The sequence below is a fragment of the Ylistrum balloti genome, unplaced genomic scaffold, assembly GCF_031769215.1.
Source record: "Ylistrum balloti isolate Yb309-2 unplaced genomic scaffold, AGI_CSIRO_Ybal_v1 Utg371398, whole genome shotgun sequence".
In the NCBI taxonomy this organism is placed as follows: Eukaryota; Metazoa; Mollusca; class Bivalvia; order Pectinida; family Pectinidae; genus Ylistrum; species Ylistrum balloti.
Window position 1 is genome coordinate 116,473 of NW_026782736.1, and position 21,928 is coordinate 138,400.

The 21,928-nt window shown below is 36.3% G+C and overlaps 1 protein-coding gene across 1 annotated transcript; it reads right to left on the bottom strand.

Annotated features, from left to right (window-relative positions):
• Positions 1–227: 227 nt before the first annotated feature.
• On the bottom strand, positions 228–21,656 carry LOC132562360 (uncharacterized). Its single transcript, XM_060227102.1, has 5 exons — positions 21,448–21,656; positions 10,148–10,491; positions 5,110–5,160; positions 4,280–4,309; positions 228–2,794 (listed from the first exon to the last, which is right to left on the bottom strand). The coding sequence occupies exons 1-5, from the start codon at positions 21,654–21,656 to the stop codon at positions 228–230; spliced, it is 3,201 nt and encodes a 1,066-aa protein (XP_060083085.1).
• Between the last annotated feature and the right edge of the window lie 272 nt (positions 21,657–21,928).

A 21,928-nucleotide genomic window follows, 5' to 3' on the forward strand; every position in this document is an offset into this window, starting at 1 on the left:
CTTTGATAGGATGAAAATACAAAATGTTGTCTGCCCACCCGTATCTCTGTTTGGTTTGCTTTGCCAAGTCTAAAACAGATTTTCCCTCTCTGTAAAGAATGGTTGTGATGTCATACTTACCTTCTGTTGATTATATGTGTTGTTTGACGTGAGTCTCACACTCAGTGGGAACTTCTCTCACATAAATAGACTCAGGTTCCATGTTTCTCATATGTACAGACCGTCCATCATTGTGATGGGCACCTCTCACGTAAATAGTCATAAATCTCCTTGTTTCCCCTCTCACAACTCACATGTAATACAGTCCGTCCTTTATTGTCTACAGATGTAAGCAGTGATGGACACTTCTCACATAAATAGATACAAATCTCCTTGTTTCCCCACCAACAACTCACATGTAATACAGTCCATCCTTCCTTGTCTACAGCTCTCAGCAGTGATGGGAACTTCTCACATAAATAGACACAAATCTCCTTGTTTCCCCTCTCACAACTCACATGTAATACAGTCCGTCCATCATTGTCTACAGATGTAACCAGTGATGGACTCTTCTCACATAAATAGATACCAGTCTCCATGTTTCCCCACCAACAACTCACATGTAATACAGTCCGTCCTTCCTTGTCTAAAATTGTCAGCAATGATGGGAACTTCTCACATAAATAGTCACAAATCTTCTTGTTTCCCCTCTTACAACTCCAATGTAATACAGTCCATCCATTATGGTCCACTAAGTTAGACATGCTCTGACCCCACACACAATCCTTGTGTACAACATGTCCGTCTTTCCCACACTGTTTATACAAGGTTTGAAGTGTAGTTCTCTCCACTGTCTGGAATAAAGATAAGTTTCCTGTCGCGGTATGGAGCGGGAAACACCCATCATTAGTAGTGTCACGTACCAAGTCTGGATACTTTTCACATAACTCCGTCACCATCTCTTCTCTCTCCCGCCAACACGACAGATGTAGGACATTGTTATTCTTCTTACTCCTCACTGTTATAGTGACTTTATACTCCAGTAGTTTACGTAACAATTCCACACTTCCTCCCCTCGCCACATACAACAGTGTGGCATCTTTAGGTATGGCTCCTTTACTCAGAAGATATAAACCACATTCTGTTGAACCAGAACGACATGCATCATTTAACAAGTCATGTTTTCTCTCATCATTCAGGTATTTAAAAACTTCCTTAAGTTCATCCACATTTCCTTTATCAAACATATCATAACCTCCTGTAATCAATGACCACAAGTTTGTGTCCTTGTCAGGTTTGACTCCCTCACTCAGAAGATATAAACCACATTCTTTTGAACAAGAATCACATGCTTTATTTAACAAGTCATGTTTTATCTCATCATTCAGGTATTTAACAACTTTCTTAAGTACATCCACATCTCCCTTAACACGGTAAAGATTAAACACATCACCTCCTGTAATCAATGACCACAAGTCTGTGTCCTTGTCAGGTTTGACTCCCTCACTCAGAAGATATAAACCACATTCTTTTACACCATATTTACATGCCTTATTTAACACAGCACGTTTATCACCTTCTCTCTCATTCAACCAGTATCCAACAAATCTTTCTACAAAAACAGGATCTTTCCATACATCTAGAGAATTAATCATACGGTGATAAACATTCTCCTTACACTCAAACTCTCGGAGTAGACGTTCATACAGACAATTGTAATGACAAGATGATATGACAATCATGTCTGAGGATGTTTTCGAGGTTGTGAGACAACCAAGAAATTCCACTCGACAATTCTGTATATAACCAACTGGTGTTTTGTTCCAATACAAAGGGGCTACTGTGACATGTACAGAATCATGATTAAATCTGTATACTTCATCACCAGACCAATGTATCCCCTTCACCACTAAAAATCCTAGCAATCTGTCTAAACTTTCTTTTACAAATCCTACTTTTCTCTCGTACTTCAATGAGGATCTGTCCTCCTCGCCATCAATCAGATTAATATTAAATGATTCCTCTAACAATGTTTGGTTGATTTGATCACTGTTTGGGTCTAGATCTGTAACTTTTATCTCCCCTCCATTGAGGAAAAGAAACAAAATGGCACAACATTCTGGTAATCTTAACAACGCTTCCTTCAAAAATTCAAAAGGTTTCTCGAAAAATTTCCCTCGTTTTGCCTGCAATTGCACAGAGTTATAGAAAAGGCAGCAGCATTGTGGAAACCCAATTCTTGAAGCAGATTTCACAATGCTTTCTATTTCTTCCTCTTCCCATTTGTATCCTTTTGGTGTATACTCTTTTAAAAATAATCGTCTTTCCTTAGCAATGCTGAATGTTTCAGAACTCAAATCAATCGTGTTGTCTTTGGTGAAAACTGGTTTCGAAGACCGCTTTTTCAAAACATTGTATACTTCATTACGAATAGTAACAAGCAAAAAATTGGCCTTCATTTGTTGATCTACAAACAGTGTTTTTACATTAATAATTCTTTTGTTCCACTCAGCTACATCCGTATTTCTAACATTTCTCTCTCCAAAAATATCATCAATAAAAGTAACCAGACTCGAATCTGGTGACAATTTATCTAATGTATTGATGTCATGAAGCTGAAGAGGTTGTCTGCATGGCTGCTCCTTGATCAGCCAGTCCATGAGTTGAATGGCAGTCGAAGTCTTGCCGTCTCCTGTGTTACCCTTGATCATTATGACTCTGTTCTTTCCGAGTTTCTTTTGTGCATCACGAAAAGCTTCGGTCTCTATGAACCTTTTCTCATTTGTTTCTGTTTCAATCCTGTTTACAGTTTGATCTGTAAGAAAAGAAAGAATTGGGAGATATTAAGAATAAGAAATAAAAAAAATATCTTTTATGAGTGTACAACACTTTAAATACGTTAAGAGATGACTTTTGAAAGGCAGGTTGAATAAACATATATTCTTTGCAGCATTTCTTTTTCCTGTAATGCCCCCCTCCTCCCTTCCCAGTAGCTCCCTCGGGATCCAATACAGATCACTTCTAGCCTCAAGAACAGCAACACCCTGTTTTTACAAAATACAGGCTATTGCATTCAAAGATGCTCTATACAAATGTGGTTCAGATTTAACAATTTACCTCTATTTTCCTTTATCTAGCCCCACCCCTTTGTACCTATAGGGCCAAATCTTCCTTAATACAAAACAATGTTTTAACTTTATCAGTACAATTCTAGATAACAATGGGTATTAGACAACCAAAGTCCAAGATATTATATTGGAATTTATTTTATATTGAATTATGTCTTACTTCCGGTCAAAACATCAGAAGAGTACGTCCTTAAAAGAATTTTCTTTATTTCCCCTATTGGGCTCCGTCCTCCCGCCCCAGGGGGCCGATACCTTACGTTTCCATATTTGGTCCCTGACACAAAAATGCTTCATACCGATAAAAGGACATCAGCTTTGTCACAATTTAGTAAGACTCAAAAATCACCTATCAAATGGATAATTATTTGACATCTTACATCGCAAAAACTGCATTTAGTATATCACAAATAATGTGGTGATTTGTAGTCATCAAAGAGTACATAAAATGTGACTGTTTATAAATGATGTAAAACATTAGACAGTCTGCATATTTCATCTGACCTATAGACCTATTTTCCTGTATCCAGGCCTTATTCTCTTGTTCCCAACTTTGAAAAGTACAATGTCTCCTTATTACCTGTAATTTAGTCATTAACAGTTTTGGACAAAACAACTTTCAAGGAAAAATCGAAAGACGGGTACAGCACCTTGGCCGGACTTCAACAGTCCTGTGGACCAATGGAAATAAAAAACTTAAACAAATTCTTCCTTTCCATTCCACTATATCAGTTAAAATTTAGGATCTGATGACAGTATAATAAGGACTATATTATGGTAACTTTTATTTTATACTTAACATGATTCGCTATTTAATAAAATTTTATATTCTTAAAAGAATTAAGGAATGACTGGATCAAGTAAGTTTTCAAGAGAATACGATCCATTCAATGTGTGTATTGTCAGATCTTATAGAAACGGAGAGAAGATCTTGGTGTTAATTATAATGGGGATAAATTTGAGTAACTGCATTGAGATATTTCCATTTGTGAACAGAAATATAACTTTAATAGTTTGGTGTCCAAATAATTCCATTGATGGTGCAAGTTGTGATTCTAGCTTTGAGGAATCTGCTTAATTTTCATACAACATGCCCAGTTATGTTGTGATTCTGGTTTTGAGAAATCTGCTGTAACTCTTTTCACACCGTGCCCAGTCAAGTTGATGAGACTCACCTATCAAGGGTATTAAGTCTGCATGGATTTCTGTAACATAATGATTCATATATTTAGTAGGAGCTGTCAGAATCCAAAACACGTGAATTATTCCATGGAGATTTTAAGACTAATTAAGTTCTATGGATCTTCATTAAACATCGCGTACTTTTCAAGAATGAGAACAAACTTTTATTGTCTACAATAGATCCCAGAGGGATCTTTGCCCCCACCAATTTATCATTTTGTATGATATTTAAAAATGCATATTTTCTATGTTTTCTTTTTTTTAATTTTTACTTTTATTTCATTAAATTTGAGAATATGGTAGTGATGACTTTATGGATCTGTTTAAGCCAAGATGGTTACAAAATGACAGCTTACTAATAAAATTTGAAACTGATCCATCCAGTTCTTAAGTGCTTCTCAGGAAATAGCAATATGAAAGATTAAAAGAGTCAACATGCAACATAGCCATTATTTAGCCATTTTTTATCGTTCCGAAATTCCATAATGCAATAGAAAGGACCAAGGGTACCTCCATATGAAATTTGAGAAAGTACTCAAAAACTTTAATAACCAATTATTGATAGACAGACACAAGAAGAATTCCTTAATACAGGTACTACTTTAGACAAGCAAAATATATAGTAGAAAAGGATTTCGAGGAGTGTACTATCATCAGATGGTCAGTTAACAATAAATATGACTACAGGCTTAGATTCCTAGAACCTACTCTGACTATTGGAATCTTTGATATCACTCCACTACATTATAGTTGTTTATCATATTCAGAAAAGAACCGTTCAGTATCATTATAACAGATGTGTGCATGTAGCTGTTAAACTTACCAATGGTGGGACTTGCGCTGACTGTTGAAGCTGTGGCTGCAGACATATCGTCTGTAAAATATTGAAAAATACAAGTATTTAACTAGTCAAACCAATTCTAATATCATTCATTTTGTAAAAATAATCCAAATAGTCTACACAGTTATATCAACTTTTAAATAGTCATCCATGTTCATGTATATAGTTCCCTGACCAAGTACCTGTTTAGCTGCACAACTCCACCTTACATAAAGTAGCTTCTTGTTACTTATATACAGTCAACCTGTACTCACATGTACTACATACCAACACAACTAACCTGTACTCGTGTGTACATTTCACATGTACTACATACTCACACAACTAACCTGTACCTGTGTGTACATTTCACATGTAATACATACTCACACAACTAACCTGTACATGTGTGTACATTTCACATGTAGTACATACTCACACAACTAACCTGTACCTGTGTGTACATTTCACATGTAATACATACTCACACAACTAACCTGTACATGTGTGTACATTTCACATGTAGTATATACTCACACAACTAACCTGTACCTGTGTGTACATTTCACATGTAATACATACTCACACAACTAACCTGTACATGTGTGAACATTTCATATGTACTACATACTCACACAACTAACCTGTACCTGTGTGTACATTTCACATGTAATACATACTCACACAACTAACCTGTACATGTGTGTACATTTCACATGTAGTACATACTCACACAACTAACCTGTACCTGTGTGTACATTTCACATGTAATACATACTCACACAACTAACCTGTACATGTGTGTACATTTCACATGTAGTATATACTCACACAACTAACCTGTACCTGTGTGTACATTTCACATGTAATACATACTCACACAACTAACCTGTACATGTGTGAACATTTCACATGTAGTACATACTCACACAACTATTCTGTACTTGTGTGTACATTTCACTTGTAGTATATACTCACACAACTAACCTGTACCTGTGTGTACATTTCACATGTACTACATACTCACACAACTAACCTGTACCTGTGTGTACATTTCACATGTAATACATACTCACACAACTAACCTGTACATGTGTGAACATTTCACATGTACTACATACTCACACAACTAACCTGTACTTGTGTGTACATTTCACATCTACTACATACTCACACAACTAACCTGTACATGTGTGAACATTTCATATGTAGTACATACTCACACAACTAACCTGTACATGTGTGTACATTTCACATGTAATACATGCTCACACAACTATTCTGTACTCATGTGTACATTTCACATGTACTACATACTCTCACAACTGACCTGTACGTGTGTGTATATTTCACATGTAGTACATACTCACACAACTATTCTGTACTAATGTGTACATTTCACATGTACTACATACTCGTAAACACAAGTCAGTCAAATTCCTTAATACACAAATCAGCCAATATCCTTAATACACAGATCAGCCAATATCCTTAATACACAGGTCAGCCAATATCCTTAATACACAGGTCAGTCAATATCCTTAATACACAGGTCAATCAATATCCTTCATACACAGGTCAGTCGATATTCTTAATACACAGTTCAGCCAATACCATAATACACAGGTCAGTCAATATCCTTAATACACAGGTCAGTCAATATCCTTAATACACAGGTCAGTCAATATCCTTAATACACAGGTCAATCAATATCCTTAATACACAGATCAGTCAATATCCTTAATACACAGGTCAGTCAATATCCTTAATACACAGGTCAGTCAAGGATCTATAATGTACCTGCTATCATAATTGTTTAGAATGAGTGTGTGTAAATATATGTTCAGATGAAAACAGAAGTGTTTATTTTCAATATGTTTTTTTTCCGTCTGTTTTGTTTGTTTGGCTGTTGTGGTTGATTATTACGATGCTGATTTTCTATATGTTTAAGTACTGATATCGAATCTGAACATATGATTTGATGATTTTGATTTCTTATGTTATCCATTGCATTGTACCAATTGTGAAAACAGAGATGACCTATAAACAGTTACAGTCATATAAAAAAACAGCATCCTTAAGAATTCGAGGTGAAGGAGATTTGCATTATAAGCGGATGAAAGATATACAACAGCAATGAAGTCTTTCTTTTCTACCCTAGAATTGTGACGAGTGGAAGTGAGTAGGATGACATTTATGAAGCTACCATCAGCGGCAATCAGGAACTAGGTAAAACTGATGGGATGAAATATATCATAATCCTCTCTATCAGTATCGGTCAAAGATAAGAGAGATGATGCCATGAGGAAAGATATCCCACAGTCCACTCTATTATCATCAGTTAGAAACTATCCAATGGTCACCTAGCTCCATCCTTACCGGACAGAGAATAGCCTTGTCCACTCCATCACTGCATAGATAACATAAACTTTAATGTGTTAAACAATAGCCAAGTCACTTCCATTACTTATGAACCATTCGAAACACAACATTTGGAGAAATATCTCATGGGATCTAAAAATTGCCACTCAAACTTAAGTAGAGAGGAAGTCATCGCACTCCTTATAAAGACCCAGAAAGGGACGTGGCTACGAAGAGGCCAATAGGACGTGTATTAAGCACCAGGTTTGCTTTATTCAAACTAAAGGAAACGAGCTGTGAAGATCAATATTGAATCCCCCCTAGCTCCGCCCCTCTAACCCAAATCCTAGCCCAACTCTTTTAACAAATGTGTTATTCACATAAGGATGCTTCAAACCAAATTTTTTAAAAAAAATCCTAATATTCTGACAGACGAATGATTCTAAAGAATTTGCTAAATACTTCTTATTAGGTCCTGCCTAATAGAAACAATATGCTGTATTTCTTGTATCAAGTACCACCCTTCCCAGCACAGGGGTATGTGACCCACCATTTATACAAAACCGAAACTGCTTCGCCTGAGGATACTTCAGACCAAATTAGGACTAAATTTCTGCATTCCTTCACATAAAGAAAGCCTTCTGTGCTGTATGTTGTGTTTGAATAGCAAACTGATACAGTTGTATGATTTCTAAACAAAATCTATATTATAAGATACATATTGCCATTAATTTTTTTTCAGTTAATCGCCAGAATTAGGGTTAGGGTTAGGGTCACTGTCATACAGACCAGATCCTATTGAAAAGGAAGTGTTGAGTGAGTATTGGTGCCTCGGGCAACAAAACGTTTACCTGTACACGGGTATATACGTGACAGGTCCGGATCTGTACCGGCTTGGTTGCCGACTAACAAATACAACACTTACGACTTACATGTTCATGTATTTTTTGTTTACAAAATGATGGAAAATGAGACTAATACAGAAGTAATGAAAATAACTTTTTTTTCCTGACGGTATGAGATATTAAATGATTCATTGCTGTGATAGGAAGAGACGTCGATTTAATGTTTACATATATACTGTATATATAATGTGTGTCCGTACACTAAGGCTAGTCATGTGTGGCTTTTTGTAAACAAAATACTTAAGATTACGAATGTATCTAACTATTAAGTGTATATCTGATATATTTACACGTGCCCATCCTATATATTAATCACTCAATTAGGAAATACACTTAGTTGTATTTCTGTATATTTAGAGAATAGATAAACCCTCTACAACGTTTAGTTATAAGTCAATTGTAAATTTACATCAACCACGATAAAATCGCATTTTTGTGCGATGAAATCGTACAACGTGCGCACTGATAATAGCTTTTTTCGTCCAATTTTCCTATCGTGCACATATCATGCATACATTATGCGTACATCTTGTAACATTGTACCATCCCACAACTGGTCTTTCTAAAGTTGATAAGCTATTCTGTATGTAGAAAAAAATAGGGAAACAATTAACTAAATGTTGTATGATAAATAAATGTAGCTTGTTAACTGAGTTTATTTTAAGGTGGCTAAATCGCTGAGCAACATGAGGCCATCCAGGTCATGTATAGTAGTGTCTTGACCAAGGAAGCAACCAATGTCAACACAAACTGGTCTGTTACGGTAAATATAGGACTGTACTCTAAAAGACTTATCAAGAAAGCAAAATGGCTGACATGCTGTCATCTTAGACTTGACAATTAAAGAATAAGAAATATCCAATCTTAAGAAAAACAAAGAAGAAACAATGGTGGGCACCATGATCCTTCCGGGATATATGAGACAGAAATGATGAATTGCCATAATTAAATATAAATGAAATTACTTTCTAACGTCATTCCAACTATAATAAAAATAAAAATAAAACTTTTAAAATCTGACTTGAAACAATATAACATTTAAATAACATTTTAAAAATTAACTTTGAAATGATGTCGAAATTTAATAATTAATAAAGTTAAAAGTGTCGAACATCAAAATAGTGTTATTCTTTGACATCATTTCGACATGGGACTATTTTATATCTAATTCTAACGTTATAATTCAACGTTAATTGAAGTTGAAATGACTTTGATTTTTTAACGTAGAAATAGCTTTATGTTCTATTATCTGAGTACGGAGTATCCAAAGAACTATAGATTAGTTTTAAATAAATATTTTTAATTCAATTCAATGTTGAATTTAAAAAAAAAGTCTTATTCATCAAAATACCAGAAATTCTTATTGTGATAGGTAATGTTACAGATGTTAACATGTAATGTTAAAACTCATCATTTCTGAAATGAGATACCAAGCCCGGGAAACACCATAACCTTACGATTACTTCCCACACATTTTAAATTCCGAAATCGACAGTGCGTTTTGAAATTTTGATAGAACATGTATTACTAAGACACATATCGAAACTCTTCAATATGTAAGTATTCAAAACTACTTGAAAGTAAGTAACTCAGTACAGACTTTGGATTATGGCATTTCTTTTTGATGAAATATAAAACCCAAAACGAATCTTTTTGTAATCAATCTTTGCCACAGTTGATGATAATAGGCTAAATAATATTTTGTTTCGGTTTATAAATACATTGTATAAGGGCACCATAACTTCACCTCTGTGATCAATTAGTAACATTCTTACCTTTCTTCGTGATTTCAACAATCCTGTTTTGTTCTGTTTTGACATGTGAAGCCAGCTCAGGATGTACAATCTCCAGTTTTTCTACCAATTTATCATAATCTCCCACTTGTATTGTCTCATGCTTTTCAAGCTTTTCGAACAGGTCAGAAACACAGCGTATATTACTGAACTCATCTTCAGCAAGTGGATTAGTTCTGAACAATCCCTTTAACTGTTGAAACTCTTCTTTGCCGTTTAGTTTCTGACCAATATACAATATTAATTTGTTGTGGATAGCAATAGGGGTTTGGTCATTGCCTGAGGATTTCTGTACGGTAGCCATTTGCTTTGTTGTTTCTTCCAACCTGAAAGTCAAACATAACATGCCAATTTAACACACAAACATTTGATGAATGAAGGGCAACATATGAACAAAAAAAAAATATTTATATTCATAGGGCCTGTATCGGTAACCTAAACTTGTTTAGCTGAAATTGAATTCACCAATACTAAAGAAAGGAAGTCTACAGCTCTATATGTGTGTTCTCTTTGAGCACATTCCATCTGCGCCCCAGGGGCTAGAAAAAAACATTAATACAAAGTTGCATGCTTCAGTCAAGATTGGGAGGGAATCTTGACATTCCTTCAGGAAATGAAGGCTTTTAAATAATTTGTTCTATTTCCCGATTCGAACCCCGCCATCCTGCCCCAGTGGGATTAGACTCACTGTTTGTACAAACTCCAGACCGACGTTATACACAGGTAAATTGCACATGTATACGGAATCTTTACAGACAGAACGACGTTATACACAGGTAAATTGTACATGTATACAGAATCTTTGTGGACAAAACTCCAGAACGACGTTATACACAGGTAAATTGTACATGTATACAGAATCTTTATAGACAAAACTCCAGAACGACGTTATACACAGGTAAATTGTACATGTATACATAATCTTTATAGACAGAACTCCGGAACGACGTTATACACAGGTAAATTGTACATGTATACGGAATCTTTACAGACAATACTCCAGAACGACGTTTACACAGGTAAATTGTACAGGTATACGGAATCTTTATAGACAAAACTCCAGAACGACGTTATACACAGGTAAATTGTACATGTATACGGAATCTTTATAGACAAAACTCCAGAACGACGTTATACACAGGTAAATTGTACATGTATACGGAATCTTTATAGACAAAACTCCAGAACGACGTTATACACAGGTAAATTGTACATGTATACATAATCTTTATAGACAGAACTCCGGAACGACGTTATACACAGGTAAATTGTACATGTATACGGAATCTTTATAGACAAAACTCCAGAACGACGTTATACACAGGTAAACTGTACATGTATACATAATCTTTATAGACAGAACTCCAGAACGACGTTATACACAGGTAAATTGTACATGTATACGGAATCTTTATAGACAAAACTCCAGAACGACGTTATACACAGGTAAATTGTACATGTATACGGGATCTTTATAGACAAAACTCCAGAACGACGTTATACACAGGTAAATTGTACATGTATACATAATCTTTACTACAGAACGACGTTATACACAGGTAAACTGTACATGTACATGTACGGAATCTTTATAGGAACGACGTTATACACAGGTAAATTGTACATGTATACGGAATCTTTATAGACAAAACTCCAGAACGACGTTATACACAGGTAAATTGTACATGTATAGAATCTTTTTGGACAAAACTACAGAAAGACGTTATACACACGAAAATTGTACATGTATACATAATCTTTATAGACATAACTACAAAACGACGTTATACACAGGTAAATTGTACATGTATACGGAATCGGAATCTTTATAAATTGTACACGGAATCTTTAAACTCCAGAACGACGTTATACACAGGTAAATTGTACATGTATACGGGATTTTTATAGACAAAACTCCAGAACGACGTTATACACAGGTAAATTGTACATGTATACGGAATCTTTATAGACAAAACTCCAGAACGACGTTATACACAGGTAAATTGTACATGTATACGGGATCTTTATAGACAAAACTCCAGAACGACGTTATACACAGGTAAATTGTACATGTATACAGAATCTTTGTGGACAAAACTCCAGAACGACGTTATACACAGGTAAATTGTACATGTATACATAATCTTTACTACAAAACGACGTTATACACAGGTAAATTGTACATGTATACGGGACCTTTATAGACAAAACTCCAGAACGACGTTATACACAGGTAAATTGTACATGTATACGGGATCTTTATAGACAAAACTCCAGAACGACGTTATACACAGGTAAATTGTACATGTATACAGAATCTTTATAGACAGAACTCCAGAACGACGTTATACACAGGTAAATTGTACATGTATACGGGATCTTTATAGACAGAACTCCAGAACGACGTTATACACAGGTAAATTGTACATGTATACCTTCAAACCACATACCATGATTAAATAGATACGTACATGTAAACGATTCCTATCAGCAAAAACTCATCAGAGAGAGACCCGCTCACTTAACAGACAAGATAGAAATATTGTCATGAAGCCAATAAATGAAATCAACACTATGTCGTTATACAAAGGTTAAGTCTGCATGGTATTCCTAGACACAAAACATTGAAAGTTGATCATACAAAGGTAAAATCTACATGATAGAGACTAAACACTAAGATGTCGTTATAAGCATGTAAATTCTCTACGAAGATTCCACAGACCAAACTATCGACATGTCTATCGGTAGCCGTTGTTACTTGTCATTACGAACAGTACCAAAAAGTCTTCAGAATTCCACCACACTTATCAGACCACTGATCAGTCGCCTGGTTTGTATTGTGCCATGTGCCATTTTGCCATAATATGAAAGTATGTCTACTTGGTCATACTTATTTTAATCGGATCACCCATTTATTCAGACTACTTTTCCCCAATTACATAGGTGGTGTTAATAGTGTGGCTTTAAGAATACTGTACAAATAAACTCAAAATAGATATATAGGGGTATATTTCCATTCTACTATCATTTCCCCCTGTAACTCTATGTTAACCAGATGGGAGTATATCAGGCTATACACGCCCATCTGGTCAAGCGTATGAATACACATTCTTAGTCAAGGTGAGGTGTCACCAAATGCAAACAAACATGGCTGACTACAACTTCCGGTTTTAAAGGAGTCATGTACATGTACACTATTTATATGTAATGCTATGTCCTCACACATGCAATCCAATGAATGTTAATTCAACAATAAATCTAAAATAAGATATACATATATTTAACATACAATATACCTTTAAAAATAAAAACCAAAGAGCTGCGGACTTTGTTGCCCCTCATTCGTCGTCTGCTTCAGAGTTAAATGATAACCATCTTTACGCACAACGTCAGTTCTATGTACATGCAAATCAAATGTCTATATTTCCAGTGACGCATTCTACTAAAATAACCAATTGAATAACCTCGTAGTAAATCATCTATTTTGGCTAGCTATAACTATACTATACCACCTCATCATGTTATACCATTCTACAGTTGTATCTGATTAACGCTGTCGATCAGATATAATGGACACGAGAATGTCTTTTTATTGTGTACTTCAACATTTGAACCATAGAGAAATATAACAAGGGCAGCTATGAACAAAATAAATTACAAGATAAAAAGACTAAGCTCGGAAGGGTCTTTTGCTTTATCGTCGGCACCCGCCATGTAAACCTTTGTCAAACTAGCATCAAACACGTTCGGCTTCATATCACACAAAGAAATAGAATACATTTTGAAACCCTGTGTCACGAGTTTGTCCGTCAATTGACAACTTTTTTCACGACAATCGTGATATTGGGAACAGGCCCTTGAATATCGATTCATTTGCGACATGCAAAAAACTTGGATTTGAGATTTGAGAGTCGCTGGTATACAGAAATGGAAATAATCACGCTTATCAAACAGCTCAATGGAAAGCTGCCCATGTTTGTTTCGTTGTAGGAAAAGATCGAGGTAAGCGGCTGATGTAAAGTTTGTCGTGTCTTTAATTTCCAGTTTTGATGGGTATATATATCGGACGTGGTTAACACATGTCTTGTAATTTTTAAGACGCAAAACACTTGCACAAAAGAAGATGACGCAATACACTTACACAAAAAAGATGACGCTATACACTAACACAAAAGTAGATGACGCAATAAACTGACACAAAAGTAGATGACGCAATAAACTGACACAAAAGTAGATGACGCAATACACTTACATAAAAGAAGATGACGCAAATAAAAAGAAATAAATGATGGTAAACATAAAATGATTAGACGACGTTACGCTAACACAAATGATCCTATCATCTGGAGTGGATGGAAATTAGTGACGATGCAAAATTGATAATAAATAGTTGAGTGTACCTACCTTAATCATACACAATAATCGGACAGATTGTCTTCTGATTTTTTTGTTCGTCGAGCACAGGTTAGTGAAATATAGCACAGTACAGAACTTCGAAATAACGTTAAATTATCGTGGTACAAATGTCACTAATTAAGACGAAAACACCTCAATTGTAATTATATATCGAAATCCAGAATGTCGTTATACACAGGTAATATGTACCTGTAGTCTTTACATACAGAAATCCAGAATGTCATTACACACAGGTGATATTCATCTGGAGTCTTTACATACAGAACTCCAGAATGTCGTTATACACAGGTAATATGTACCTGGAGTCTTAACATACAGAACTCCGGAATGTCGTTATACACAGGTAATATGTACCTGGAGTCTTTGCAAATAGAATTCCATAATGTGGTTGTAAACCATATCAAGTTTATATATCGTCTTTGCGAACTAACTTAGTTTCTCCTGACAAACCTCTGTCGGTACCCAATGTATAAACATTTTCTTTGTATTCACTGCTGCCATGAATATGTGGGGAATTCCCCTGTGACGTACACTCATATAACAACCAATCGAATGCCTTTAATATTTTCACGTAGTCTTCTGACATAGGTGCAATGACTTCACACAAAATGCATGTTATTGGTTATAATCCAGGCCTTCCTGTAACACAATACTACAGTTAGCGTCAGTTCTATCAGATTAGATTTCTTTATGTCTATAATTGTCATTCAAGGCTGCCAGAATTTTAACCATGGGTCATTACTGTATCGAGTATTTACATTGTAGTCAGATAATCCCATAGTCCGTTATACTTGTACATTCATATTCTATATACTATTACATTGATTGGTTTACTTTTTGCTCCTTTTACGTCTTACAAAGTAATAATAAGCAAATTTCTTTCAGATTGAAGATTGTGTTTTAATGTGTTATTTGAATGAGAACAAGTAAAAACCGAACTGTGACAAGGACGATTTCACAACGGTATATACAAGACGGTATCTAAAATACAAGGTGGTACATAGAGTTGGAAAACAGACAAATCTTGTCTTCATTGAAGTTAGAATAGAAACTCCTGACTAATGTAGGGAACCTAGAGTACAAGGTGGTACCTAGAGTACAATGTGGTACCTACAGTACAAGGTGGTACCTAAAGTACAAGGTGGTACCTAGTATACAAGGTGGTACCTAAAGTACAAGGTGGTACCTACAGTACAAGGTGGTACCTAGTGTACAAGGTGGTACCTAGAGTACAAATTGGTACCTAGAGTGCAAGGTGGCACCTAAAGTACAAGGTGGAACCTAAAGTACAAGGTGGTACTTAGAGTACAAGGTGGTACCTACAGTACAAATTGATACCTAAAGTACAAGGTGATACCTAGAGTACAAGGTGGTACCTAGAGTACAAGTTGATACCTAAAGTACAAGGTGATACCTAGTGTACAAGGTGGTACCTAGAATACAAGGTGGTACCTAGAATACAATGTGGTACCTAGAATACAATGTGATACCTAGGGTACAAGGTGGTACTTAGAGTACAAGGTGGTACCTACAGTACAAGGTGATACCTAGTGTACAAGGTGGTACCTACAGTACAAGGTGGTACCTAGAGTACAAGGTGGTACCTACAATACAAGGTGGTACCTAGTGTACAAGGTGGTACCTAGAATACAAGGTGGTACCTAGAATACAATGTGATACCTAGAGTACAAGGTGGTACCTAGGGTACAAGTTGATACCTAAAGTACAAGGTGATACCTAGAGTACAAGGTGGTACCTAGAGTACAAATTGGTACCTAGAGTGCAAGATGGAACCTAACGTTCAAGGTGGTACCTACAGTACAAGGTGGTACCTAGAGTTCAAGGTGGTACCTACAGTACAAGGTGGTACCTAGAGTACAAGGTGGTACCTAGAGTACAAAAAAGTGACTAGATTACAAGGTGTTACCTAGAGTACAGCATTGAACCTAGAGTACAAGGTGGTACCTAGAATACAAGGTGGTACCTAGAGTACAAGGTTGTACATAGAGTTGGAAAGCAGACAAACCTTGTCTTCATTGAAGTTAAAATAGAAACTCTTGAATAATGTAGGGAACCTAGAGTACAAGGTGGTACCTAGAGTACAATGTGATACCTAGAGTACAAGTTGATACCTAAAGTACAAGGTAGTACCTAAGTTCAAGGTGGTACATAGAGTACAAGGTGGTACCTAGAGTACAAGGTGATACCTAGAGTACAAGGTGGTACCTAGAGTACAAGGTGGTACCTACAGTACAAGATGGTACCTAGTGTACAAGGTGGTACCTAGAGTACAAGGTGGTACCTAGAGTGGAAGGTGGCACCTACAGTACAAGGTGGTACTTAGTGTACAAGGTGGTACCTAGGGTACAAGGTGGTACCTTGAGTACCTACAGTACAAAGTGATACCTTGAGTACCTAGAGTACAAGATGGTACCTAAGTACAAGGTGATATCTAGACTACAAGGTCGTACCTAGAGTACAAGTTGATACCTAAAGTACAAGGTGATACCTAGAGTACAAGTTGATACCTAACGTACAAGGTGGTACCTAAGTACAAGGTGATATCTAGACTACAAGGTCGTACCTAGAGTACAAGTTGATACCTAAAGTACAAGGTGATACCTAGAGTACAAGTTGATACCTAGAGTACAAGGTGATACCTAGAGTACAAGGTGGTACCTCAAGTACAAGGTGAAACCTAGAGTACAAGTTGATACCTAGAGAACAAGGTGATACCTAGAGTACAAGGTGGTACATAGAGTTGGAAAACAGACAAATTTTGTCTTTATTGCAGTTAAAAAAGAAACTCTTGACTAATGTAGGGAACCTTGAGTACAACGATGTACCTTGAGTACCTAGAGTACAAGGTGGTACCTAACGTACAAGGTGGTACCTAGAGCACAAGGTGGTACCTAGAGTACAAGGTGATACCTAGAGTACAAGGTGGTACCTAGAGTACAAGGTGGTACCTAGAGTACAAGGTGGTACCTAGAGTACAAGGTGGTACCTACAGTACAAGGTGATACCTAGAGTACAAGGTGGTACCTAGAGAACAAGGTGGTACCTACAGTACAAGGTGGTACCTAGAGTACAAATTGGTACCTAGAGTACAAGGTGGTACCTAGAGTACAAATTAGTACCTAGAGTACAAGATGGAACCTAAAGTTCAAGGTGGTACCTAGAGTACAAGGTGGTACCTAGAGTGCAAGGTGGTACCTAGAAGACAAGGTGGTATCTAGAGTACAAGGTGGTAGCTAGAGTACAAGGTGGTACCTAGAATACAAGGTGATACCTAGAGTGCAAGATTGTACAGAGAGTTGGAAAGCAGACAAACCTTGTCTTCATTTAAGCTAAAATAGAAACTCTTGAATAATGTAGGGAACCTAGAGTACAAGGTGGTACCTAGAGTACAATGTGGTACCTACAGTACAAGGTGGTACCTAAAGTACAAGGTGGTACCTAAGTTCAAGGTGGTACATAGAGTACAAGGTGGTACATTGAAGAAACCAATAGGTAAAAGACAAATGTTAAAAATCTTACATGGGTATGTTAACACAAAAGATTAAAATGCTACGTCATAGTCTATTATATAGATCAACATCATTCAGGTAATGCAGAATTTTACAAATATCAACAGTATCAAAAAGGGATTTTAGACATGTAATGTTACGATAAAACATTCTCGAGTAGAAAGAAGGTCAGTGCAGTCCAATAGAAAAATTGTTAATGGTGAATGGCTCATCACATCCTATGCACAAAGGATTATTTTTGCCTTTCAACATATATGAATGCGTAAGGTATGTATGACCCATCCGAAGACGGGCAAGGACAACTTCGTCTCGGTGGTTGTCTCTATAGCCTGGAGACCATTCACTGATAACAGGTTTAACGGAGTGCAATTTGTTTTTGGTATAGGTATTCCATTCCTCCTGCCACTGAGCTTTTAAAATTTGTTTTATAAATGGTTTGGAATCGGTAAAATAAAGTTTAAAAACAACAGGTGGTAGCGATAAAGCTTCCTTTGCGGCACGATCTGCTTTTTCATTGCCTGGTTTTTCCATGTGCCCAGGAACCCAGCAAAAGCAATACGAAAGTTCATGATATGATATTAAGGTATTACAAATGAAAATATTTTCGATATTTCTATTGCTAAGACTTTGTAGAACAGAAAGAGAATCTGAATGGATGACAGCTCTCATTACTTTGTTTCTTTGAAGATATTCAAGGGCGAGATAGATAGCTCGCGCTTCTGCCGAGAATATTGAGATGTTGTTCGGTAGTCGTCATCCATAGGTTTCATCTTGTGTAACCATGGCCGCAGCAACCTTATCATTATATTTTGAACCATCAGTATATAAGTGTAGAGATGTTTCATACTTTAACTGCAATTTCGAGAAGGATGAACGAAAGGTGTTACTGTCTGTGTTTGATTTAGCGATTTAATGAGTGAAAAGTCAACTTCAGGTGAATTCATGAGCAAGGATGGAATTTCTATCTTTCCAAATGACTGAATTCGGTTTACATCAATATTTGTGTTTTGTAAAAGAGCGGAAATTTGAATACCAAATGAAGGAAAGGCTTTTCGTTTGTTTTGAAACAAGGTTTTATATTTTGGATCAAATACAGGGAAAAAGCAGGATTTGAAAGATCTTACTATAGCTGAATGATGGAATCGTAGTCCAATTTTGATCTAATAAGGGCTTTATTGAGTCTAAGCAAAACTTTTCTATCAGCTCCCCAATCAGTGTGGGACACAATCTTTAGAATATTCAGTGCCTTAAGGCATTTAGCTTTAAGGTATTTTATATGTGGAAGGAACGACAATTTCCTGTCGAAAAATACACTTAAGAATTTCGTTTGCTCAACAACCGGTATGGGTACACCACAGAGAGACAGATTTGGATCGTCGTGTTGTTTCCGACTTTGACAAAAATGCATACAGACTGTTTTGATTGTGGAAATTTAGATTCATTTTCATCTGCCCAAATTTGTAATCTTTTCAAACATTGTTCAAGTTATCTGCCGATGGTATTCATATGCTTATATCGATAGCATATGATGAAGTCGTCAACATAAAGAACGCCCTTCATCGAAGGGGATAATGTTTTGTCAATACTGTTAATTTTAAGTCCAAAAAGTGTAACCGAAAGAATGCTGCCTTGTGGTACACACATTTCCTGCCGATGAGCATCGGAAAGGGTCGTTCCATTCTGGACTTGATATACTCTATCTGATAGAAAATTTGAAATAAAAATTGATAGATTACCTTCAATACCTGTGTCGTGCAGATCTTTCATTATGCCGTATTTCCATGTTATGTTGTAAGCCTTTTCCAAATCGTCGAAAACAGTTTCTTCTTTAGAAAAGCCTCATGCACAAAGGTTTCAAGTCTAGCCAAATGATCGTTGGTACCTCGTTTAGATCTAAAACCGTTTTGTAGGGGTGATATTATGCGGTTTGATTCCAGATACCAAATTAATCTTGAATGTATCATCCGCTCTAGAGTTTTACAAACACAACTTGTGAGTGATATTGGGCGGTAAAAGGAGGGATCTCTTGTATCTTTACTCTGTTTGGGGATAGGAATCACAGTTGCCATTTTCCATGACTTTGGAACATTTCCCGATCTAAAAATGCAATTAAAAATATCAAGAAGTTTTTCTAATGTTGATTCTGGTAGATGTTTTAGGAACTGATAGTGAATACCATCAGGTCCTGTTGCAGAGTCATGCGATTTTTTCAACGATTTTCGTAGTTCTAACATTGAGAAAGGTTGATTGTAAGTTTCATTGTTTTCGGAAGAGAATTTCAATTTAGTTTTTTCACGCGTGGTCCTGAATTTTATTTTTATTTTTTTGGAATGATTATTTGCAGATGATTTTTTGGAAAAAACACATCCTTAAGCATTTGCAATATCAAATTTCGATGTGGCTAATTTTCCATTAGTTTTCTGATGTCCCATTGTTTTGAATGATGTTTTACCTATGATTCATTTAATCATATCCCATACTTTTTTGGTGGATGTATTGGAATTTAATTTGGACACATAACATCTCCAAGGCAATTTTTTGTGTAAGCGTATAGCACGACGGGCTTTTGCCCGAATAATTTTGTAGTTTTTTTAAGCTATCGCTTATGGGGTTTGAATTGCCTCAAAGCGGTTTTCCTATTTCGAATAGCTTTATCACAATCTTCATTAATCCAAGGTTTTTTTATTGCATTTTCTTTTGGACTTTGTTATACATTCTTTGGCTATCACAAGATGTTCGGTAGTAAAAGATTCTATTGGGTCTTCTAAATTCAGGAAATCAATGGAGTTGAGAATCTTGGTACTGAGATGTTCCCATTTACTGCAATTTGCTTTATATAATTTCCAATGGGGTACATGATCGCTCTCCGTGGATTTACAATTCCTTAAAAATATTGGAACGTGGTCGCTTCCACAGAGATTTTCATGCACCCTCCATTCGAAATCGAGTAACAGAGATGGGTGACATAAAGTTAAATCAAGGTGCGAGAGTGTTCCAGAAGAGGGATGCCAATAAGTTGGAGTTTTGTTATTGTAAAGACAAAGGCTATTTTCCAATATAAATTTTTCTATTTTTGTTCCTCTATCAGTGAACTACAAAGGTTGTTATGATCATTAAATTCATCCAAAAGTATTGAAAGGGGAAGGCAGTTGCGATAGGAGTTCGTCTAGTTTGTTGTTCGTGAAATCAGAATTTGGAGGGAGATAGATGGAGCATACTGTGAGCGTTCTATGGAGGCCGAAGTTCAGAAAGATTGTCGCACGCCATGTCAGTCTGTGTACCTGCATCACATGTCTGTGTAACAGCATCACAGGTCTCAACGGTCGTAATACCAACCTTTGCACGACTGAAATAGGATGGACCCGACACAGGTACTTCAACAATCCTTCTTGCTTCGGGAAAAGTGATGTTGTTTGCGTATTTGTCTCGAAGGATATCTTTTTCCTTGCGCTAAGCAGGGCAATCTCTTTAATATGCCGGATGCCTTCCATCACAGTTGGTACAGTGAGTTCGACCATCACAAGCACCATCTTATGACCCACCATCGTGGTCTACAACTCCACACTTTGCACAAACTTTCTGTTTCTTGCAGTTTTCAGAATTGACCAAATTTCTGGCAATCAAAGCATCGCAGTGGAGTTGGAAGGTAAACATCCACACCAACACTTTCGAAGCCAACCTTTACTCGTTTTGGTAAAATCGGGGTGTTAAAAGTAAGCACGAAAGTGTTGGTGTCACGGATGCTGCCATCTCGCTTCACCCTGATCCGTTTAACATGGCTGACTTTCTGTTGTTTTTCTTTGAAATAACATAGGAT